Source organism: Neophocaena asiaeorientalis, unplaced genomic scaffold, assembly GCF_003031525.2.
Source record: "Neophocaena asiaeorientalis asiaeorientalis breed wild unplaced genomic scaffold, Neophocaena_asiaeorientalis_V1.1 scaffold70, whole genome shotgun sequence".
In the NCBI taxonomy this organism is placed as follows: Eukaryota; Metazoa; Chordata; class Mammalia; order Artiodactyla; family Phocoenidae; genus Neophocaena; species Neophocaena asiaeorientalis.
This window is the reverse complement of record NW_020175410.1, coordinates 5,460,414-5,485,598: the sequence shown is the minus strand read 5'-3', so window position 1 is coordinate 5,485,598 and position 25,185 is coordinate 5,460,414. Positions and strand designations below refer to the sequence as shown.

At 36.0% G+C, this 25,185-nt stretch overlaps 1 protein-coding gene and 1 long non-coding RNA gene across 3 annotated transcripts in view; one reads left to right on the top strand and one right to left on the bottom strand.

Moving 5' to 3' along the window:
* Nucleotides 1–21,164, top strand: part of LOC112414531 (uncharacterized) — a 57,274-nt gene extending 36,110 nt beyond the window's left edge. Inside the window, exons 2-8 of one of the 2 annotated variants that reach the window (XR_003006171.1) lie at nucleotides 11,706–11,781; nucleotides 14,145–14,276; nucleotides 16,367–16,460; nucleotides 18,348–18,420; nucleotides 18,984–19,058; nucleotides 19,469–19,539; nucleotides 21,112–21,164. This is a non-coding gene — a long non-coding RNA (uncharacterized LOC112414531). Of the gene's footprint in view, nucleotides 1–11,705; nucleotides 11,782–14,144; nucleotides 14,286–16,366; nucleotides 16,461–18,347; nucleotides 18,421–18,983; nucleotides 19,059–19,468; nucleotides 19,540–21,111 lie in introns of both variants that reach the window. The other variant, XR_003006172.1, reaches the window with a different exon arrangement.
* THSD7A (thrombospondin type 1 domain containing 7A) overlaps nucleotides 9,274–25,185 on the bottom strand; it is a 440,791-nt gene continuing 424,879 nt past the window's right edge. Inside the window, exons 23-28 of the mRNA XM_024767036.1 lie at nucleotides 21,964–22,137; nucleotides 17,728–17,823; nucleotides 14,590–14,672; nucleotides 14,031–14,241; nucleotides 11,261–11,348; nucleotides 9,274–10,566 (exon numbers count right to left, since the gene is read on the bottom strand). Coding sequence (XP_024622804.1) covers nucleotides 10,482–10,566; nucleotides 11,261–11,348; nucleotides 14,031–14,241; nucleotides 14,590–14,672; nucleotides 17,728–17,823; nucleotides 21,964–22,137 — 737 coding nt within the window. The 3' untranslated portion in view covers nucleotides 9,274–10,481. The remainder of the gene's footprint in view (nucleotides 10,567–11,260; nucleotides 11,349–14,030; nucleotides 14,242–14,589; nucleotides 14,673–17,727; nucleotides 17,824–21,963; nucleotides 22,138–25,185) is intronic.

Below are 25,185 nucleotides of genomic sequence, written 5' to 3'. Positions count from 1 at the left end.
CAGGGCTCAAACGCGTGTCCCCTGCATTAGCAGGCAGTTTCCTAACCACTGCGCCACCAGGGGAGTCCCATCTTTAGTTCTTATTGCTGAACAAATGTTGCCATAATCTTCTTGGAACATGCATTATACCATGATTACTACTAGACATGGCTTCAGTCCATCATTTTCTGCTTCATTATTGGAGACATTTTAATTTGATTTAGCTGTGGATTCTTACAGACATTAAAATGAGCATACAAAAATTAATTTTCTTGTAATTTTTAAAGATCTTTTAAACAAATATCAGATCAAAATCCTGTCCATTATGACTCCTTCTACAGTTAGGATACTTGCTTCTTGATTTATTTTTATAAATTATTTTTCCCATAAATAGCAAGGTAGTATCATCAGAAGACTTGTAGCCCTTGGGAAAAGATAGTAAAAAGTGATACACACACACACACAAACCCCAGATGAATACTATAAATGAGGGAAACTTTTATAAAGATAAATTGTGAAAGGGTGCAGTTATACATCAACTGTCAGACTAGCAGCTGGAGGGTCACTGGGGATGTGGTTTGACAGGGTTTTCATCACTAAGAAAGACGAGGACACAGGCCTCTGACTCCCCTTAAGATGTTCACTCTCTCCTCCATTACTACTTTCTAGACTCACCGACTGACTCTGATTTTGAAATTCTTTTCACTCTTCCAGGAAATCAAGGCATGGTATTCTAGAAGGAATGGTTTTTAAATGGTCCATTAATGTATTTAACATGATTGCTGAATGTCCCCCTCTATTGTTCCAAAATGAATAATGGGGAATTGGGGAAACACTTTGAATTGTAATTTTATTCTGTGCTTTCTGTTTTATTTTTGCTTTAAAGCAAGCAAATATTATAGCACTTGACTATTATTGATACCATAAAGTAAATTAATATAGTTTAAGACTTAACAGAATAGTCAGGCTGCTTTTATATCTTGGAACAAGGGTTTTTTTAAGAAATTTGCAATTGCCTTTTTCTTTTTTTTTTTAACATCTTTGTGGGAGTATAATTGCTTTACAGTGGTGTGTTAATTTCTGCTTTATAACAAAGTGAATCAGCTATACATATACATATATCCCCATATCTCTTCCCTCTTGCATCTCCTCCCTCCTGCCCTCCCTATCCCACCCCTCTAGGTGGTCACAAAGCACCGAGCTGATCCCTCTGTGCTATGCGGCTGCTTCCCACTACCTATCTATTTACGTTTGGTAGCGTATATATGTCCATGCCACTCACTTTGTCCCAGCTTACCCTTCCCCCTCCCCGTGTCCTCAAGTCCATTCTCTAGTAGGTCTGCATCTTTATTCCCGTCTTGCCCCTAGGTTCTTCATGACCATATTTTTTGGTTTAGATTCCACATATATGTGTTAGCATACGGTATTTGTTTTTCTCTTTCTGACTTACTTCACTCTGTATGACAGACTCTAGGTTCATCCACCTCACTACAAATAATTGTGTTTCTTTTTGTGGCTGAGTAATATTCCATTGTATATATGTGCCACATCTTCTTTATCCATTCATCTGTCGATGGACACTTAGGTTGCTTCCATGTCCTGGCTATTGTAAATAGTGCTGCAGTGAACATTATGGTACATGGTAGTTCTATTTTTAGTTTTTTAAGGAACCTCCATACTGTTCTCCATAGTGGAGAACAATTTACATTCCCACCAACAGTGCAAGAGGATTCCCTTTTCTCCACACCCTCTCCAGCATTTATTGTTTGTAGATTTTTTGATGATGGCCATTCTGACCGTGTGAGATGATATCTCATTGTAGTTTTGATTTGCATTTCTCTAATGATTAATGATGTTGAGCATTGTTTCATGTGTTTGTTAGCAATCTGCATATCTTCTTTAGAGAAATGTCTATTTAGATCTTCTGCCCATTTTTGGATTGGATTGTTTGTTTTTTTTGATATTGAGCTGCATGAGCTGCTTGTAAATTTTGGAGATTAATCCTCTGTCAGTTGCTTCATTTGCAAGTATTTTCTCCTATTCTGAGGGTTGTCTTTTCGTCTTGTTGATGGTTTCCTTTGCTGTGCAAAAGCTTTTATTTTTTTTTTTTTTTTTTCTTTTTGCTGTACACGGGCCTCTCACTGCTGTGGCTCTCCCATTGCGGAGCACAGGCTCTGGACACGCAGGCCCAGTGGCCATGGCTCACGGGCCCAGCCGTTCTGCGGCATGTGGGATCCTCCTGGACTGGGGCACGAACCCATGTCCCCTGCATCGGCAGGTGGACTCTCAACTACTGTGCCACCAGTGAAGCCCCTTTAATCCATTTTGAGTTTCTTTTTGTGTATGGTGTTAGGGAGTGTTCTAATTTCATTCTTTTACATGTAGCTGTCCAGTTTTCCCAGCACTGCTTATTGAAGAGGCTGTCTCTTCTCCACTGTACATTCCTGCCTCCTTTATCAAAGAAAATGTGACCATATGTGTGTGGGTTTATCTCTGGGCTTTCTGTCCTGTTCCATTGATCTATATTTCTGTTTTTGTGCCAGTACCATGCTGTCTTGATTACTGTAGCTTTGTAGTATAGTCTGAAGTCAGGGAGCCTGATTCTTCTAGCTCCGTTTTTTTTTAAACATCTTTATTGGGTTATAGTTGCTTTACAATAGGTAGGTTTATTCCTCGATATTTTATTCTTTTTGTTGCAATTGCCTTTTTGTTAATCAGCCTCCCTCCTTTATTTCCGGGTATTCCCTGCTCCCTCATGTCCCCCACTGGAGTTTCCCATGCAATGAAATTAAAATTAAGAGAAAGCTATGACAGAATTCTCTTTTATAGACTCCATTCTCAAGACAGTTTTTCAAATCCCATGGCCCACATCTTCCTGGCATGTCCTCAGCTGTCATTCTTCCATGATGCCAGGCTCAGTCATTACTGAGTTTATTTCTTCAAGTGCTCTGTTATTATTCTTCCCATGTCAGAACATTGTGCTTTCTGAGGAATTTAGGTGAACATACTTGTGGCAAGTGAAATGAATATAAAATGATTCATGATGGAGTACTGACAACTTTAAGCTGTGGATGAATTAGTTGGTCACTTAACCCTAGAGGTCTCTTTATAATTGATCTCCTAATTGACCTTAACTACTCTTTGTCCATAAACCTCACAGTTCACTAATTCTTTTGTTCATGTATTCATCCAACAAGAATTTATTGTTCTTACTATGTGTTAGGCTTCATTCCAGGCAAGGAACAAAACAGATAAAGACCTGGCCTCTCGTGTGTGTGAGAGACAGTAAAAACACAACCACCATCCAAAAAGATACATAATATAAGGTTCCATAAAGAAAACTAAAGAAGAGCAGGAGGATAAAAAAGTGACAGAGGGAGTCAGTGAAGGCTTCTCAGATGAGGTGGCATTTGAACAGAGACCTGCATGAAGTAAGGGAGCTGCCAGGCATATATCAACGGGAAGAGTGTTCCAGGTAGAGATAACAGTAAGGGCAGTGCTCTAAGGAAAGTGTGTGGTTTTAATAGAAGATTGGGTTCCAACTTCATCACCTCCATGTGACATTGGCCTCAAGGGTTAGCATGAGAGGGGAGGGGAGCATGCTCAGAAATAGCAGAGAGCTGGGGGCAGTGAAGTGGCAGGGGCCCTTGTAAGAGCATCTCGGCCTGGGATGGAAAACTAGATTGTGGATAAATAAAATTTAGAAATTTTCCTTTACCAAAAAATTTAAATTTAATTGATGGTCTAAAATTAACCACTTTGTTATCCCCAAAATTGCCATTTAAAAATGATATGTAATAGAGGACCAAATCCAAATAGCCAACACATACAGGAAAAGATAAAAGTTGCTCAAATTTGCTAGTCAGCAAGGAAATGAAATCAATGAGAGGGATTGATGTTTTGTTTTAGCCTGGACTGAGTGTTTTTCATAACTCAAATTGTGACCAAAGAGCTATGGGATTCGCAATAGGGTTGCCAAGGGGAGGACAAAGGACATTTTAGTGTGTTTGAAACAGTAATAGGAAAAGAAATGAAGCTGTTTTCTTATTGTATCTACCAAATTTAGCCCGTTTGGCTCTCTCTGTTCTCCTTTTCTACCCCTGTCCCCATCATATTCAGATTATATGATCAAGGAGAAAAATATGGCCGGATACATATCAGATTGTTGACTTGAGTTACCTTGGCAGGGAGATGCTATGGAGGAATGTGGAAAGGGGGAGGGGGAGTGATCTGAATTAAAAAAAGAAAAAAAGACTGCAACATCAGAAAGTCTGACTGCATGTTAGCATTTTTGTATGTACATACTGTTTTCAGAGTATTTGACACCGACAAGACCTGTAAATTGTAGTGTGTGTTGGCTTTTCTTTGGAGTATGTTCAGAGTTTAATGAGGGGAATCACTAGGAACTCAGACCAGCAAAATGTAGACCAGTTGTGTTCATATTTGTGTTTGCAGGACATAAATTAGAGATGTAAAATAAAAAATGAAGTTAGTAATTGACTATGAATGTCCAGATACATATAAAGAAATGTGTGGGTTATTTAAAAAGTTTTCATCTAGATTGAGCTGTAATGAACAATACAGAAAATAAGGAGACTGCACATCACAGGTTTTTCAACAAGCATTTGAGGCTAGCTGTATATTTTGAGTGGTTCATATACTGTTTTTAACAGGTTCCTTGCTCATTAGTTATATTTTAGCAAACAACAATTTCAGAAAATGTTTTAGTTGCAAGCTACCCTAGAAGTAATTTATCTAATTTGTGCATCTCTTCCTGAATTTGTTAATGTGTGAATCTTAATTTTGGGAACGAAGGGGAGCTTAATTTGTTAATGTGTGAGCTTCTGCCTTGTTTTTTAGGATTGGTCTTTTACTGGTAGACATAGGGAAAATGGACAGGGAGAGGCTCGCCTTCTGACTGAGGGGGAAAGAGCTGCACCGTATTCTAGAGTATCTTATGATCCTCTGCTATTTAGTCTTTTTTAATTTACTGGAAACCAAGAGTTCCTTTGTCCAGGATGATTAATCTGTGGCCGCTGCAGACTTTTAAAGTAAAGGTTTGCATCTCTCAAACTTTCTAAATTGGAATTGCTGAAAAAAAAAAAAAAAAAGACCCAGGAAAGTGCAGTACAGTAGTAAAAAGATTTGGTTTTCCACTGAAAAAAAAATTAATCCCACATTTGAGCAGCAAATGGTGCAAATTAAAACACAGATACACATGAGTAGAATGAAAATGATTTCCGTGTTTATGTTTATCACCAACATAGTTATTTACAAATAACCCATATGAAAATGTAAAAAAGCATATTACATCTTCACATGCCATCTATATTAACTGAATAAAGCTTAGTGACATTATTTGCAAATCTGTAGTTAATTGTACATAGACATTTTGTGCGTTAAAAAAGAAATGTACATAATTTAAAATAAATTACATTACACAATTTACAAAGTAATATTAACAAAAACTTCTTAGACAGCTGCCTCCTTACTTAAACAAAATATTAATAAATACTCAGGTAATTAAATTAACCAGAAAACATATTCAGGGGATTATAATTTATAGAAAGACATTGCAAATTTAATAAAGTTATATTTTACAATGACAGATACTGATCGCTTCAAATCTTTGTACTAGAAATAGGCAGGAAAAGGTATCAGGAAGGAAATCTTAATGTTTCCTTTGAAAAAATAAACATAAATAGAGTCCTGAAAAATAGTTGGGAAAAGCTCACTGAGGGTTCAAAGTAGGTAATCTAGAAACTATTGTTTAAAAAAAAAAAATCTACAAAACACAAGACTGACACCCAGTGATAGTTTAAATAGACTAGAGGTTTTTGATCACTGGAAACATGACTCTCACAAGCTAAATGTCTTCATATAACTGCCATTTTAAGATCTGCCTTGGTAGAAGCACGAAAACATAAAACTACAAAATTAACTCTATCCATTTAGCATTTGTTTTACTCATTTCATAATGTAGACATAACCATTTCTTAGTTTCCCTGCTAGATATAGAATTATATCACACTGGAAAACATCCTTTTTATAGTCATGTCTGCTGGGCCCACGCTCCAGTTTCAGACACCTGAAATCCTGCTCTGCACTCTCAGCCACCTGAGGGCAGGACCGGAAGGGACAGGCGGAAGTTTCAGTTCTCACATCTTAATTAGACCCAGGAAAGATCACTGCCTGACGTGATTCCTCACAGATTTGTTCATGGACTGCTCTCCTTTCAATACCCTCAAGCTTAGAGTGGAAATAGAACAAGAAACATATTTGAATTTGGTAATATTTTTACAATTAGTGAGACCCTGGATCACTTGGGAAGCCTGATTCTTGCAAATCTGTTCAAACCTTGATTCAGCCTAAGAATAGGCTCTTCTTTCTGTAAGTTTTGAAAGGTACAGGCCTCCCTCGCTGTCTTGTAGACTAGCACGTGAACAAAGGCACGAGGGGAAGATTGGTGGAGGGGGATAGTACTGGGTAGGACTAAATCTAAGGTAGGAATTGACATTTTTACAGAAAACGTCTATTTTTTTTTTTTTTGGCATGTCCTCCACAGCTTTTCTTTTTTACTCATGTCTTTGACCAGTACATTCTGTTTAAATGAACCTGTTCACGCTCTAAATGACACATTGACTCCAATAGGAAAGACATATAGGCATTCACCGCTTTTTTTTTCTTATTAAAAATGTAGGCATGTTTAGCAGAAGGTGGTTCTGAGGGAAGCAGACAAGATTAGTTGTTGATAAGAGAGCAGAGTAGACAGAGACCAGGCACTGAACATCATCATGAAGGAGAAGGATATACAGGGAGTTAGAGGAGGTTAAAATAAAAATTGAGAGGTGTTACTTGCCACTATGACCACTGCCACCTGCCTGAGGGTAGAGGAGCCATATAGCCAAAGCCTGTCAGCATGGCCCGAGACATGGACATTAATTACATAAGGAAAAATACTAACCATGTTGAACACTAAATCTGGAGTGAAGGGTGATGTGTGTGTCATTTTCATTATTTTCATTAAGCATTTTTCCTTGTTTTGAATGTCTTAGATATATATGTAAACAAAAGCCATTACTAATATTTTACAGTGCCTAGCAGAGTGTCTTACATGTGATAATTCAATAAATATTTGTCTTGTTATAGGTACTTGTGCTTTGTTATAATTAAAAACATGCTTTTACGCACTCCTTTTTAAATTAGCTTTAAGCTACACCAGAATCCTCAAAAAGGCTTTGAAATAAGGATTGTGGTCAACTTCCTAGATTAGACATTGATGAATGAGCAAACCACCCTCTTTCAAGAGAGATCAGTTATGCCACTTCTATGTCATTTAAATGGAAACAGTCCAACAAAATGGCATAATACTGTGTCAATATTTTTCATTTCTTTTTTAAAACCAAGCAAACCTTCATACTTACAGAACAGTAATTCTTAATCTTTGTGGGCTCACAGACCATTCTGGTAAGGCGAACGTGTCAATAGACAAGTTACTACTATATTGCCCTCCTGAATTCTTCAGATAAACAGGAGGAATAAGGTTTTGATGAAATTCCGGTAAAGTACGTAACTCATTATTGACTCATGCCAGGAACAAAAATAAGGCCATTTTCATGTTATAAACATGAATATAGTAACCTTCATTTGTCCAAAATAGTCAGCTAGCTACATTCTCCTCTTTGTACCTTTCTAACAAGAGGCCGTCCAGTATTTATTTATCCTGATGAGGAACTTCCAGTATGCTCCCTAGTGTTAGATCACATTGAACCTTCATATCTGCAAAAGGTAATCAATTTATGAATAAAATCAAATTGTATTTTCATGACATTTTATAATGTTGATCTATTCATTTAATTTTAACAATACAGGTAGGGTGATACTGACCTACTTTCTGAATTAATGACTTTTAAATGATCGTAAGTATAGCATTAGTAGCAACAATATTTTATTCTAGTCAACAATTTCAAGGGTATTGGGTATGGCATGCATTTCGTAAGACTGTCAGCGAAACTCTTCAAGTAACGGCAGCGGACTATATCTCAACCATTTTGGACAAATGGAGTTCATTTTATTCAAAGAGATCAACTTGAGAATTATCTGGAAGACCCCTGAGTACATATATTGACAATCACAGTTTTAGGGTGACAATATTATTTTTGTCTTCCTCTTTAATAAGACAGATGAAATGGATTTGTTTTTATGCTTTTCCTTGTTCAAATCCTTGGTTTAAGGTAAAATTCTCATTTTCCTGACATCCTGTTTGCTTAGAAATGATTTACATGTTGCTTAATACGGTGAATGTTGAATAAGGAATTAGTGCTCACCACATTTAATGCTTATCGAAATATGTAGAAATCTGTTTATTTGAGGGACAACGACATTCCAATCTGTCTTTTGTAATCTTTGCAAATACTCTAGCAAACAGTAGGGGGAGTTCAAACTCTAGTATGAAGGTAAGATACCTTCGAGTCCAAACCACTTGTATAGCAACACAGCTATGTTTAAGACAGAATAGCTTGTGATGCTATTTTTTAAAGACCTGAAAACGTAACGTCCTTCCGTCTCCCAAAGGTTGTCACAATAAATGTTGCCTGAAAAATGGTATCGCTTTTTAATGGCACCTTTTGAATTTTCCTTTCATACGAAAGAAACCAGCCGAGTTAGATATCATTTTACCGTGCCATTCCCAGGGCTACATCTGTGAAAAATATAGCTACTTCCAATACAGTGATAAGCTGAATGACCGTTTTTCATTTCTGAAATTAAACACTGATCGCAGTCTGAGGGTAAATGAATGAAAGCTCAAGATGACACAATGGAGAGTGAGTGAGCACTGAAAAAGCTTCTAGACCAGGGACCAGCCAAACCACAACAAATGTGGTCTGCTCACTTCTTTTAAAGGAAGTTTTATTGGAAAACATCCATGCTCATTCTTTTATGTACTGTACTGCGTATTGTCTATGGCTGCGTTCTCACAATGGCAGAATGGAGAAGTTGCAACATAGACCTGGCTGAAAATCTTTACCATCTAACTTTTTACAGAAAAAGTGTGCCACCCTTGGTCTAGATATTTAATGAAGCCCTGGACAAAATATTTATTCTTCTCTTTTAAAAATTCTAGTTTTTGATATCATACATTAAAAAGACTCGCTTCAAATTTTACTGGTGAGAAAGACAAAACAATGGATTTTGAAATACATCCCATCTGAAACTAGGAAAACAGATCAGGGAGAAAGAAAAAATCAACACACAATTTTGATTCCTTTTAGTTACAAAAATCACAAACACATTTTTTCCATCTGCTCAAAATTAAAAAGACAACCAGCTCCTTTTTTTCTTTTCTTTTCTTTTTTTAACAAAGATAACAAGTATAAAAATCTAGTCATAAACAGCCTTCAAAGTACAATTAAAAACCAACTAGAGGGATCCATCTTTTGGAGGGTTAGTGAGTTCGGGATTTAAACACTTAAATTACCGCCATGTTGTTGATTTCACAATGGCTGCAGTGATGAGGAAGTGTGCAGCAGATGTAATAGCTAATTCCATTCTGTCGCCATCCCAACTGAACTTTACTCTCTTTAGGACACAAGAACTTGTAAATGTCTCCTTGACACTCTGAGCACAGATGTCTTCATCCCATATGAAAAGAGGCAGTTTCTATGGCAATACTGGTTAAGTGCCTATCATGCTGCACTAATATAGTGCAAAAATGTGCCTTCCGTATAGCAAAAAAGATGCAGGCAACCAGTTTGAAAATTAGAGAAAGTAGAAACATACTGTATTAACACAAGCAAATTAGTTTTCCAGACAATAGCCACTATAAAATACTGAACTTGAGGACTCTTCTAAGGTACTAGTACCTGTCCAGCATTTGTAGTTTGGAGAGAGACAAGAATTAAGTCTTATAAAAGGGTCTTTGCCTCTGAAATGCAGGTCAGTGAAACTATCATCAATCACCAGGATGCTGAATTTATTCAGTGGGTTTTCTGCTCAGTTTAGAGTTTATCTTTATTCACCATTAAAATTGCTTATTAACAAGTACATAATCTGACATAATGTGTATCATCAATTGAGTATACATGTTGTTATGTTTGACTATAGTAGTGTAGAGATCTTGGTATAAACTCTTCATGCGAAAATGTTACTATGGTTAACTGCAGACAGAGGCTTGCCTCAGGCATCCTAACTGGCCAATCCCACCACCGTATTTTAGAGATGAAAGTGAATTATCAGTTGGTAGATTTCAGAAAGATCACATAAAACTCTCAGAATACAGCATGTATTCAACTAAATCTCCTAGAATTCTCAAGGCTGATGGTTTCTCTGTAAGTGGTACTGTCTTGATATCTCCAGTGGCACTGTGATTCTCACTCTTAATGATGATCTTTTAAGGAGTTACAATGTATTTTAATCCATCCAGTTTGAATAGCTTTGTGGCCTCTGGATGTCTACAGCAAAGGTAGAAAGCTGAGACTGGTTGTGGCAGGATAAGTTATGGTTTACATGTCTGCATCTCCATCGTAGGCTAAGGTTAAAGGTTTCAGTCGGTTGTTTTGCCTTCTTTGGGGTTTCTTTGGCTTTTTGCTGTAAAGGAAAAAAATCATTAAAATTGGGAGAAAGAAAAGATTCGATTGCAATTTTTATTGTTTTAAATGAAAAAACTGGAAACATTGGTAAACCTAAATTGCTTAATGGCTACACTGCCTAAATTCAATCTTAAAATTTGATTTTCTGATTTTTTAATTTCTCTGTTTTATGCTCTGAATAAACTTGAAACAGAATCCTTCAAATATTTTATTATCCTGTAAAAGATGAATTGTCTAAACGGAATTCCTCTAGTACTAACAATGGAAATAATGTTATAGTGTAATCACTTATATTTGTCCATAAACTTTTATAAATAACACAATTTATAATTAATGTTTTAAGAGATAGTTGAATTGGGTATTACCATAATATCTTCCTCAGTAGTAATTCAATATAAAAATCTACAGTTCATCGTAAGTATACAAAGTAATGTTTGCTTATAGAACCAAGGAGAACACAGTTGAGAAGATGACCTGGGGCAGCTCTGGCTCATCTTCAGAAATGAAATGGATCAGATTTGGTAGTTTTTAGATTATCTAAGACTAAAGCCATGCTTATCCAGAAATTCAGATGAACACTAATGTGGAATACTTATTTGAGACAGCAGATTGCTGTTCTTGGTTATGGCCAGTTGCAAGTGTTTCCTCTGAAATAGAGATCCCCTTAGATTTTGAAATATTTAAACACTCACCAAGCTAGATATATCATGGAGACAATGAAGATGAGTAACACAAATGCCCCAGCTGCTACACCATAAACCCAGGTCTTTAGTCTCCCATCTAAGAAGAATGGATATTAGTCATTAATTTACATTAGTCTGGTATATATATGACAGTCTTTAACCACAACCAATGACCAGTCACGTATGACCAAGTCCTTTCAAAACTCAAAATGAATTATTGCTTAGGCATAATTAATGATTAATGCAAAGCTGCTATAGTGAGTTAGATGGTCCTTCATTAAAGATAAATTATCAATGAAAATTGAATTGAAAAGCAATGAAGTTTGAATTCAAGTTCAGATTTCAAGTTAACAGGTCTACATTTCTGCTGCTTCTTACCTGAATTTTCTTTTAAACCCAATATATGTGTAATGCTAATATAAACATTTTCTTCTGATTTTCATTCTATTTTTAGAATGGCAATTGTGAGAAGAGAAGAAAAAATAATGCAATTTCAAGAAAGTCCTACAACTTTGAGTTAATGCTGACAGGTATCTCAATGTAAACTTTGTCATTTAAATATTTTTTCCAGATGAACTGATAGTAAATATATTTAACATTTTTGGAATTAATAATCCTTTATCTAGTTTATACTTAGAGCGTGCTTTAAAACTGATTTGACAATATCCTTTGTAAAAACAGCCAATTTTGATTAACATATAAAAGGATCTCTAAATAACTTTTTTCTACCTTTTCTATTGTATGGAATCAGGACAGGAATTTTTCTTTTTTTCCAGTTTTATGATAGGAACTTTTAAAATTTGGTTTTCTGGTCTCATTCACTTTGAACTTCTCAGTTTTATATTCTGAATAAACTTCAAACGAGTGATACTATTAATGACTTTGCCTAACCTAACTTGATCCTCACACCAACATATATTTTCTGTTGCACACATACAGCTAAACATATGATTTTATTTTTTTTGTGGTACGCGGGCCTCTCACTGTTGTGGCCTCTCCCATTGCGGAGCACAGGCTCCGGACGCGCAGGCTCAGCGGCCATGGATCACGGGCCCAGCCGCTCCGCGGCATGTGGGATCCTCCCGGACCGGGGCACGAACCCGTGTCCCCTGCATCGGCAGGCGGACTCCCAACCACTGTGCCACCAGGGAAGCCCAAACATATGATTTTAGAATTAAAATTATAGATTGGGCAAACTGACTCCACAGAGACTCTGGTTTATGCAATATTTGAAAGACATCAAAAGCAAATTAGTACTATGATTTTGGTTTTTTTTTTTTTTTGCCTAGAGCTGGATCAGTTGGGGGTTCACTTGCTGGAAATAAACTAAGTTAATATTCTAAATACCCTTTTTTTTTTTTTCCTCAATTCTAAAGATTTAAAAAATTTGAGTCTGGGTTCAAAATCGAAAGAGCTCTATTGGGTTTATTTGCCCCGAGAGAAATTCAACAAATATTTTTGGGTTTTTCATAAACCAAGAGCAGGGTCTAACTGTATGTTCTTAAAACATGTACCTTTTTAATATATTAAAATGTTCACTTTAGGAAAACTATATATTAAATGAAAAATGACAATAATAATATTCTCTCTTTAAAAATCAGTTTTGATGTGCGGAGATCTGCTTGGATTTTTGGTCAGGGTCAAGACTGCAAATGGCCATTTGCTGGTCCGCTGTCCTGGACACTGAGAGGAAGAGTTTCCCATGCTTATAGAAACAGGTCAGCTTCATGTTTAACCACATCATCACAGGGATGATGTGGTTAAATATGAATCACCCAAATATTGAACATACTTAAAAAGAAAATTCTCAATAGTGATTCACCAGTAAGGGAAAGTGTTTTGACTAAATGCATTAAAAATGTGCTGGCTATGCAAATCGCTTCCTTCCTTTCTCATGTTTCTAACGGAGTCAGGAAGTAGTTTATGCCTGGCTTTGCCTGGAGATTTCCTTCGGTCATGAACTAGTCATCCCTCTAGGGTGTGAGAAAAAGTGTCATGATCTTAGTTACCATATAGCTCTTGCAGCACATTTTGAAGCACCAGCTTAGTTCTAGGGCTAAGCATATGGTTGAATCAACTGCAGAGAGAAAATGTACAGAGTAAGGATAGCATCTGATGAGGCTTCAAGCTTTTGTCTGTATGGGCTTCAAGTCCATTACTAGATACATTACGAGCTGTCTGTTGAATATGACAGGTGTCTGGTCAGTCTCCAAGTTTAGATTGTCCCATCTAGACAGGAAGCCTCCATCCCTGCCCCCGTTTATCTGGTGCTAGTATAGATTCTGAGTATTTGAGTGTGCCAGCTCTAAGGGCTGGTAGAAATTGGTCTGGCTGCCAAGTATCTCCTGCATTGCTGATCTTCCTGTTTAAGGTTCAAATATTTAACACTCTGTGGCGAAACGGAAAATTATTTAACGTCTTTATAGTTTTATTTGTTCGAGTTCTGAATGACAACACTTTTTTCCTAATATTTTCATTGTTAGATTTCTTTGTTCAATGTGAAAATAATTACACTTCTAAATTTAGGACTGAAATTAAAATAAATAATATCAATCCTAAAATTTTTCTCAGAAGAAAGTACTCATTTTTCTGAATTTTCAGCATGAGTGCTTTTTTCACAATAGTAGAAAATTATAATAATATATGGCAGTATCAACATAAATGACTGTACATAAAATAATTAACTCATATGAAAATGCTTGCTCATTTTTTTAATCCTTTGGCATTGGTTAAATATATAGCTAAAGAATTCTACATCAACACTGTCTAGTCACTTCACCTGGCCCAAATGGCTGTAGAAACCAGGTCCTTCCCCGTCCTGCTGGGTTACTGGAGGGTTGGGTTGGATGTACTGCCCGACTGGTTTTCACATCTCCTCTTTTGTCCTCCACAGTGGGTATCACCACCACGGGGATAAGTGTGCATTGCTCAAGTGTACCATTGGAAGACATGACTTCAGTGTACCCTTCTTCACAACTGCACATCCTCGTCTGCAGAAGAACAAGACTTATACTGTACATGCAAGGTGATCTTTGTAAGCATAACAGACCTGACTTGAAGAGCAGGCTTTAAAGAAATATTGTTCTGGGAATTTACTTCATGTAATTTCTGTCATAGCTACGTAAAAAAGAACACACTTTTTGTCCCTTTATAGACTTATTCTAATAGTAGAGGCAAGTGCATTCAGAATTGTTTATAGTGATAAAAGGAGAGGTCCCAAAATAGAATTTTTATGCCTCAAGACATGCTTTTTTGGGGTTGGGGAATGGATTGTACCAGAGGCAGTGGGGTGACAAATGATGAAGCTGGCTTGCCTACTCTAATGAATTCACACATACCTCGCTACAGTACGAGTGGGGTTGACTACACGGTGGATTACAAGACCTGTCAGCATCAGGCTGGCGCACCACCAAGCAGCCCCCTGCAGAACAGAAAATCATATTTTGACAAGTAGCATCTCTTGCAATGATTAAAAATACATCATTGTTGTAGACTTGTCTTTGAATCCTGAACCACCTTGGGAATCCCACAGACTTTTCCGAGGGCAGCTGACTGAAATATTTGGTTGACCTTGACCACTGTATTTAGGATCTCGAGGCTCTTCTTATTCAGAGGAGACAGCATAGTACCTGCCACTCAGCAGGTGCTCAATAAGCACCTGTTGAATGGATGATTTTATAGTTGCTACTTTGAAAACACTAATTGCCTGCAAGCTATTTATCATAGTTTCTGAGACCAAGTCCAGCACTAAAAAGTAGGTTTAATATTCTTTTAAAATTCTTTCTTGGTTATTCAAATAAATAGTTTTCATGTTAAGATGTCCCTTTAATTCATGTGACTATCTTGTATATGTATTTTTTTTTCTTTTTTTTTTTTGCGGTACACGGGCCTCTCACAGTTGTGGCCTCTCCCACTGCAGAGCACAGGGTCTGGACGCCCAGGCCCAGCGGCCATGGCTCACGGGCCCAGCCGCTCCGCGGCATGTGGGATCCTCCCGGACCGGGGCACGAACCCACGTCCCCCGCACCGGCAGGCGGGCTCTCAACCACTGCGCCATCAGGGAAGCCCTGTATATGTATTTTTTATAATACATATTTCTTTTTGAGAAAATCACTAATTCAGGATATTTTTGGGGTATAAGAAAACAAAGGCAGCTACTAAGTGTATGTCTGCACTATTGTTTTAACTTGACATTGCAGCTCTCTGTTTAGTCCTCTTCTTTCTTCCTTCAAGTACAGTACCAGGTATGCTGAAGTTGTTATAATGAAGTTTCAAGACAAGAATAGATGTCATAAAGAAACAGTATTGGTGGCATGGAAAGAACTGATAGTTTCAAACCATACTTGTTCAACTTAGAATTTTAGCAAAGCAGGATTTTTCCTTTATTTGTGGAATTGATGATCCTCTTGGAATCTAATCAAAAGTACCTATTAATTCCTTGCCTTATCTCTCTATATTATAAACAAAATATTCACAGAAAAATTGTTATGGAAAAGCAGTTAGTCATTGCAAGGCAGTTGCAGTTACATGGCCATTTTGAAGTTATCATCATTAAACATATGAAGACAAAGTAAAGCAGCATCTTGAGTTTCTTATAAGGACAACTATTCATAAAATTAAAGCAATCAATCAAGACAGATAATATACTTTACATGCTTGTCTATTTCTTATAAAGAATCTCATCTCTCCTAAAAGATGGAAGAAGAATGCATACAGAGTTTATCACAAATCAATCATTTACACATTTTTTGGGGGGGGTATAAAACAGCATTAGAAGGGAATAAATACATGGGATACTTATATAGAAAAGAAGTTGAAAATATGATTTCTACAGGTAAGTCCTTTAAAATTTGACTTACCTTTGCATTGGGGAATAGCCCCAATTTCAGTGTGAAAAGAGCTTTTAACATGTAGAAGAAAAGGCAGACAACTATTATTTGCATCCATATTTGGAAAAAAAAAAACACTGAAAACTGATAGGATCCTCTGGGGAAGCTGTAAAATACCCTCTGAAGAGTTTAAAGAAGAATGTAGACATTCATTTTCAACAGCTGAGTTGAGTGGACCACCTCTATAATGCCTTTGGGTTCAGAAAGCCTATGCTTCTCTTCCCAGAACTCTGTCTCCCCCTGTTGCCTCGGAGAGTGGTGTGCTTGGAACAGATTTTTCTTCCAGAAAATAACAGTGTGAGAGAGCAAAGCGTTTCTTGGTAGGTGTCTTTTCTTTGTTATAGATGTATCCACTGGGAGTTGCTATTATCAAGTGTTTCTTAACACAGATTTCTCATGTCTAAAATCTTATCTTCACAAGAATACAATCTGACATCCTGCTCTAGCTTTCATAAGGAAGAAATTAGTAATTAGGTTTCAATAAATCCAGGTAATTTAAAATTCAATATAAAAATTTATGCTTTCCAAAAAGCATATCGACCCCTGCTCCTATCATCTTACTATAGATATTACAGTTAAATTTATAAGTGGACATTACTCAGAGGCAACAAAATGCACATTACTTTTTCTCCCTGCCAGAGGGTCAAAACAATGGCAGCAAGTCAGCAGGTCCCCCTGAACAGTTAACTGTCAATACTCAGGCTGCTGCTATGCTATGGAGATTCCTATAGATTAGATCTCTACAAATACATTGTTTAAGAAGAGACATTAGATCTTTGGGTACATGGGCCTGAGGCTGAGGTTCTGTTCTGACCCTGGTTTCTTTGTAGAAAATTTGCAGGGTGGTTCACTCCATCTCTGGAGCCAATTTTTTTCCCTCTTCAAAGGGTCTTTGGGATCCTTTGCATTTACTGGACTCAGATAAGGAAACTTCAGTAACTGTAGATTAGAGTAGATCTTGGGGGTATATTTGGGTCAAAGGAGATTCAAAAAAAGTTTTCATTTGGATTTCTTCTTTCAATGTACAATGATTTTTGACTTGGGACAGAGTAGGTAGATTGGCTACTCATATGCTCTGGGCTTGAGTTTTACCAATAGGTCTTCTATATTAATTAATAAAAAACTATAAATCATAGATTTCTGAATTTAAGCAAAATATTTGGATTTGTGTCATCATATTCTCTTGGCAATATTTTTGGACTGCATGTATATTGCCTTTAAGGCACAGAAACAGAGTCAACAAAATATTGACTTTCTTAGCATGTAAGAAGTAAGTTATTAATATATAAGATTTCTAGGAAAAACAAGCTGAGAATTATTTACTTATAATCATTTATTAGAATTAGACAGTATTTTAAGTAAATTATAGCAGCAATGTCTAAAATGGCTGGGTGAGGGAGAATTTAATTGAAACATTAAACAGCAAAATAATTTGTCATTGGTCATCAGGTGCACAGCTCAGGTGTCGTGAACCCAACCATGTGTGGAATACTCAAAGAATATCTTTGTTTTCTTAATTATTTGCTTTAACCAATTACATGTGTGTTACAGTAAGACTTTCAAAGAACAAAGAAATGGGAGGTTTACCTGTTACATTTATACCATCTGATCTTTGACACCAGACTGTTCGGGAAGAGCCCTTCCAAGCACTAGCCATCCATTTATACTCGTAACACTGTCCACCTGCAGGAACACAATAAACATTAACAGAGGCGTTCTACAGGCCAGCGGAACAATCATGGAGATAGGGTATTAACAGAGGCGTTCTACAGGCCAGCGGAACAATCATGGAGATAGGGTATTAATAAAATATTTATAAACAATTGGAAAGGGATGAGGAGTCCACCCTGAATGATTCAAATGTCAAGTTATTATCCAGAAGTTGCCATATAAATGTTACAAAATTCCAGATACATACCTAAATTCCAACTAATTTTCTATGTCTGCTGTCATACTATCTAATGTGAACCTGGATTTTCAATTTAATTTTATGTTTATTTGAAGTATTATAAAATATCCAACATACAGCCAAGGACAGAGAATAATTTAAAAAATATTCAATTACCCATCATTCAATTTTAACTAATATTACCATTTAGTCATATTTGCTTTATTTTTGGTTGTTGATGAGTAAAAAAAAGTTAACAAATAAACTTGAAGTTCTATTATATTGCTTCCTGATCTGATCTCCCTCTTTGTTTCTCCAGCAATACCCAGTCTTCTGAAGTAGATACATGCATTTCTGTGACATGTTTTTAATTCTTTTAATATAAATAGAATGTAAGTATAAATATATACAACCTATAAATTATTTATAGAATTATTTTTAGGTGTTTTTTTTGAGTCTGTATTGGGTCTTCGTTGCTGCATGTGGGCTTTCTCTAGTTGTGGTAAACAGGGGCTACTCTTCGTTGCAGTGCGCAGGCTTCTCTTGTTGCAGAGCACAGGCTCTAGGCACGTGGGCTTCAGTAGTTGCAGAGTGTGGGCTCAGTAGTTGTGGCGCACGGGCTTAGCTGCTCCGCAGCATGTAGGATCTTCCCGAACCCCAGGGGTCGAACCCATATCCCCTGCATTGACAGGTGGATTCTTAACCACTGTGCCACCAGGGAAGTTCTTTAGGCAGTCTTAAAATTTAAAAAGTATCATACTGGCACATATGATACATACATCTTTTTGAAACTTAATAGTCAATGTTATATGTAACATAAAATGTTATAAATGAAATATTCCTATGTGATTTTTTTAATGCAGACATAGTCAATTTATTTTAACTGCTACATAGAATTCCATGGTACTATCTACTACAGTTTATTTATCTATTTCCTCTATGGGTGGACTTTCAGGTTGTTTTCAACTTATGCTATTATAACAGTGCCTCAGTGGTCAGTCTTGTGCAAGCCTCCTGGTGCTTCTTCAAGGTAAATATTTAGAAGGGAAGTTTCTGGGTATCATTGTAGGGGTAGCTGAAACTTTACTAAATACAGCTTATTCTTTTCTTTAAAAGGTGACAGTTTATATACCCACCAGCACTGAATAAGAGTTACTATTACTCTAAACCCTCACAAACATTTATAAATTCCAGATTTAAATTTCTTGTCAGTCTTGTGGGTGTGGAAAGCTATCTTGTCATTTTTAACTTGTAGTTGATTACCAAAGCTATTAAACAGTGAGAAAAATGTTTTGGGGCATTTAGATTTCCTCTTGTGAATTGCTTATGTATATCTTTTGGCTCCCCCCACCCCTTTTTTTCTACTGAAATATATGCCTTTTCATATTGGGTTGTGGGAATTTTTTACTCTAGAATAACAATTCTCAAATTATGGTCCAGGGACCAGGGAAGACTTCGACATTCTTTCAGAGTACGTGTGTGATGATTTTCCCCTTTAACTACACACCTGGGTAAGTAAGGCTGGATTTTCTTCAAATACATAAACTAAACTAAGATGGCAATAGACTGAATGCAGAAGCACAGAAGAGAAGCCAGCTGTCTTCTGTTAAACCAGATGTTAAGCCAGAGATTTGAAAAAGTGTAAAACGAGACAATGACCGTCATTAAAGTTATTTTCTTTCTATTTTGGAAAATAGTTATTTTTCAGGAAATATTTATGGTAACAAATTGATTTATGATTGTTTTAAATAAATTATCAAGTATTTTAAAACATCAGTTGTCATTTTTTAATACGAAAAATTTTGATATATATAACTCACAGAGAAAAGCAGTTTGGGGTACTCAGCAATTTTACGAGTATGAAATTGTCTTGGAATGCTGAAAAGATTTAGGATAGTTGTCCTAGACACTAATTCCTTAAAATTGACTTCACAAATATCTTTTCTAAGTCTGTGGCTTGTCCGGTAACTTTGTTTATGATCTATTTTACAGTGTAGAAGATTCAAATTTTGATTCAAAAGAATTTTTGTTTTTCATTTTTGTTTGTGATTTTGGTGTTGTATTGGGGAGATTTTCGTCATCTTTTTTTTCTACCCAACTTTGTTTTATTTCTTAAGATTTCACAATAAATGGGAGTTGTCTGTTTCTTTAAATTTTAGTGAAACTCATAATTAAAGCCATTTAGGTTTTAGTGTGTGTGCATGTGTGAGAATATTTGATAGACTTGTGTTTTTAATAGTTGCAGAATCTATGGTTTAGCTTCTATTACTCTTGATAAATAACATTCTAAATTGTTGTCAAGTTTTTACATTTATTAGCAAATTTTTTCATAGAATTATATTTTTAAACACTATCTTATTATTAGTAGTAATTTTGTCCTTTTTTTTCCTTCATTGATTTTGCATGAGGTGGTCTATTTTGTTAGTTTGGTCAAAAAACAAGCTATTGGCTTTGTTGATTATGTTGTTTATTTGTTTTCTATCTCATTGAATTTGTATTTATCAGTACTGTATACACTCTATTTCCCTTTCTTTTTAAAATTGGGTTAAAAGTCTAGCTCTTTTTATTTTTTTGTTTATTTTAATTTAATTTAATTTTTTTGCGGTACGTGGGCCTCTCACTGTTGTGGCCTCTCCCGTTGCGGAGCACAGGCTCCGGACGCGCAGGCTCAGCAGCCATGGCTCAAAGGCCTAGCCACTCCGCGGCATGTGGGATCTTCCCGGACCGGGGCATGAACCCGTGTCCCCTGCATCGGCAGGCGGACTCTCAACCACTGTGCCACCAGGGAAGCCTGAAAGTCTAGCTCTTATTAAACTTTTCTCCCTCCTGTATAAGAATGTAGAGCTTCACATTACCTTCTAAGTACTTCTGTGCTGCATCCTGCATAACATTTGATATGTAATGCTCTAGAAACGTAGCTTTTGGTTTTCACTTCTGTGTGGGCATGGGGAGAATTTCTTGGCAATTTTTACTGATTCCTAATTTTACTTTATTGTCATTTCAGGGTAAACAATTCTTTTTCTTTTCTTGGGAATTATTTCATTTATTGTAACCTCTGACCTTTCTCTCCTTTACCTACCCAGGAATATGAAATGTTTTATCTGGTCGGTAAATTTGGGAAGACTTAACTAAGAAGGTAGATAATTCTATAATTCTTGGGTTAAGGCATCTAGCTCAATTGGCTTTCATTCTAAGCATTGTTCTCCAACATTCTAAGCTTTCTTCAACTTTTCAGCAATATAGATGTTATTTTGCCTCCTATTTGCTAATATATGTCATACTCAGTTGCTTCAGAACACAAGCGGGAATGAGAGGGTTGTTTGTTGAGCAAGACATTCTCCACTAGATAACAATTCTTTTTTTTATTTAGATTTCTTCTGTGTTCCCAAACTAGAACATTTTAACGCTCTGTGGTTCTTGTGAATGTCATCTATTGCTTATATTGGGTGCATGGCTCTATGTGTATGTACACATATACACACAGACATATAAAGATGTATTTTTATATATGCTGTATGTCAAATTTAGACTAATCCTTACCAATACTTAGATTTATCAATTTCCGAGAATATAGTAAAATATCTCATTTTGCTGTTGCTTTGTAATTTTTCTTTCTCTTTTGATTTAAATAAATTGAGGATATTCTTACATTCACACATCATCAGGGTTGCTACAGGTGTACAAATAACTTGCTCCTAATCATCTCAGCCTTCTTTAGCTCATAAAACTTGGAAATACTTTTACAATATTTCATTTATGAAGGGTGGCAAGACTTTTATTCTCTAAATATTTAGAATTCAGAATCATACCCTGAATTCTCAACTTTAAGCGATAGCTTAGCAAATTTGCTTATTCAACAGAAAATTTTATATCTTATACTTTTGCTTATCAACACAAAACTAAAATAAATAGATTTTATGAATAGTAGCACTCACCATCACATGATTTTGTTTCTAACATCTGCTCTGGGCACAGATGTTGATTCTCTAGCTCTTGTATGATCACTGCTCTGGAACGGACCTGTATTCCACCAAAACCTAGGTCCTCACCATTCACACAGGTCAGCTGACACAGGCTCCAGGAAGACCACTCCTTCAAATAACAGTCACCTGCAAAACACAAGTTTGTAGTTTATACCCATACCCATAAAGAATAGCCAGCCAGATAATCATTTTATGTTTAACCCGACTGAGCAATGTTTTTAGGTATGCCAGTCGTTCATGATATTTGTAAGATTTGTATAAGTATTTAATATTTGCAAGTTTGTATGTGGTTTTGTAAGTTTGTATTAATAGTGTTCTTTTCTGAGTGGATGTTACTGAGTATAGCATATGGGCTACTTAATGATATCAAAGGTAAACTATGGTTTGAAGGAACTTGTCCATCATGATTTCCCTTCTCTTAAGTGACAACAATACTTTATTAAAACCTGCTACTATCACTCTTGTCATTATCATCATAAAAGGGTTTATTAAGCACTTGGTACTATTAAAAGAAAATCGAAATATACACAGGACTTGTGTTCTAGGCGTTCAAAATTTCAAAGAGCTTGAAGTCCAAGGCTGAGAAAGCTGGTATTTATGCTTGGTTTCTGTTTCTTACCAAAGTTGTGGAGGTGAGACAGCTAACCAAGCAGCTGCAGTAGTGGCAATAATGCACACAATTTCCTCTGATCTACATCTTCAGTCAACTTCCTCCCTTTTTTTCAATTATTTATTGAAGAGTAATATACATGCAAAATGATGACACATTATAAATGCACAGATAGCTGAATTTTCACAGCCTGATTAAATACCCATGTAACCAACCTCCAAATCAAGCAACAGAGCATTCTCAGAATCTCAGAAACCCTCCTCATGCTATACATGGAATAGAAGCGTATGTACTTTTTTAATGTCTGGTTTCTTTCACTCATTTATGTCTTGAGAACCATCACATATTTATGTTGCTCTAACTTGCTCATTTTTAGTGCTGTGCTTTATTTATAAACATACCAACTATTTACATTTCGATTCTACTATGGATGGGCATGTGGAGAGTTGTAAATTTTTCCTATTATGAATACTGCTGCTGTGAACATTTTAGTATGAGTCTTTTGGTGAACTTATATATGCATTTATTTTGGGTATATAACTAGAAAATAGTTACAGTTATATAGGAATTGTTGGGCCGTAGTATATCATGTGTTCATCTTCAACCATTTTCAGAACAGGGAAGATTTAATGAAATACACCTTTCTCGTATACTCATTCATTCTTCAGGATTGACTGCTTGGTGATACTGTTCAGAGGATGCAGTACATTTTGATAAACACAAATCCATAAGGGATTCTTATCACTTTAATTATTCCAGCCATATCACATGAATAATTTATATTGCCTTATATTATACTGAAGATTTCTAATGTTAGCACAAAGTTACCTGGAGATCTGATTAATGAAAAAACTTCTTGTGCCAGGATTAAGAAATCCTGGAAAGACATGAATTACTGACTAACAGATACATGTATAATACTCAAGTGGAGTGATCTTTGTACACCTTTACTATAGTGTGTCATTATTACTCTAATGTCATCCTAAAATGAAGAAAATTCTAGTAAATTTGGGAAGTGCTAAGGAAAAAGAAACTAAGAAGAATTTTTAAGTAGTTAAAAAAAGTTTTATAAATATTTATATCCCCTAGGAAATGCTACTCAGTTTTTAATTATGCAAGAGAAACTATTAAAAATAAGATAGAGAAACTCCTGTCAATATGAATGTAGTGTAAGTTCACCTCAGTGACTGCAAACTACATGGAAGTAAAATATACCTTTTTACTAATAGGCTTTATCTCTGTGCTTGTATCACTTGATGTAGTGTATTTTGACCCAAAACTCAATAAATCTTTTAATGGTAGTCTGTGGATTATATAATTATCACTCCAGAATAATCCATGTCAAGCTTCAAAGATTTAATAACAGCAAATAAGTGTGAGGCACTGACTTGTACTAAATATATTTTTATATTTTGACCATATAAAACATTGTAATAATAAAACTACACTCTGCCTACCAAAGATATTAAGTGTCTGAAATGCATTTCCGACTTCAGTATTCTACTCTTTAAAGCTTATAAGCTCACATGCTACTAGCTTTCAAAAGCCATCATTGGAGAAAACTAGCAAGACAGGAATGAAAATGAATAGATTGTAATTTACAAGAGAAGACCAGCCTCCTCCTGGATTTGTAATTGCTTTAATTAAAATGGCGAATTGCCTGTTCTATGTTACTATGGGATCTTGCGGTTTTTCTTCACATCTTTTACCACAGATTTATTTTTTTTTTAATTTTATTTTATATTGGAGTATAGTTGATAAATAATGATGTGTTATAGGAATACCGCAAAGTGATTCAGTTGTACCCATACAAGTATCCATTCTTTTGCAAATTTTCTCATTTAGGTTATTAGAGAATATTGAGCCAAGTTCCCTATGCTATACAGTAGGCCCTTGTTGGTTATCTATAGTAGTGTGTACATGTCAATCCCAAACTCCCAGTCTGTCCCTCCCTGCCTTTCTCCCTGGTAACCATAAGTTTGTTCTCTAAGTCTGTGTTTCTGCCTTGTAAATAAGTTCATTATTATTTTTTTTAGATTCTGCATGTAAGTGATATTATATTTCTCTTTCTCTGTCTGACTTACTTCACTTAGTATGATAATCTCTAGGTCCATCCATGTTGCTGCAAATGGCATTATTTCATTCTTTTTAATGGCTGAGTAATATTCCATTGTATATATGTACCACATTTTCTTTATCTGTTCCTCTGTCAATGGACATTTGCTTCCATGTCTTGGCTATTGTCAACAGCACTGCAATGAACATCAGGTGCATGTATCCTTTTGAACCACAGTTTACTCTGGATATATACCCAAGAGTGGGATTGCTGGGTCATATGGTAGCTCTATTCTTAGTTTTTTAAGGAACCTCCATACTGTTCTCCATGGTGGTTGTATCAATTTACAATCCCACCAACAGGAAGGTAGGAGGGTTCCCTTTTCTCCACACCCTCTCCAGCATTTATTTTTCGTAGATTTTTTGATGATGGCCATTCTGACTGGTGTGAGGTGACATCTCACTGTAGTTTTGATTTGCATTTCTGTAATACTTAACAACGTTCAGCA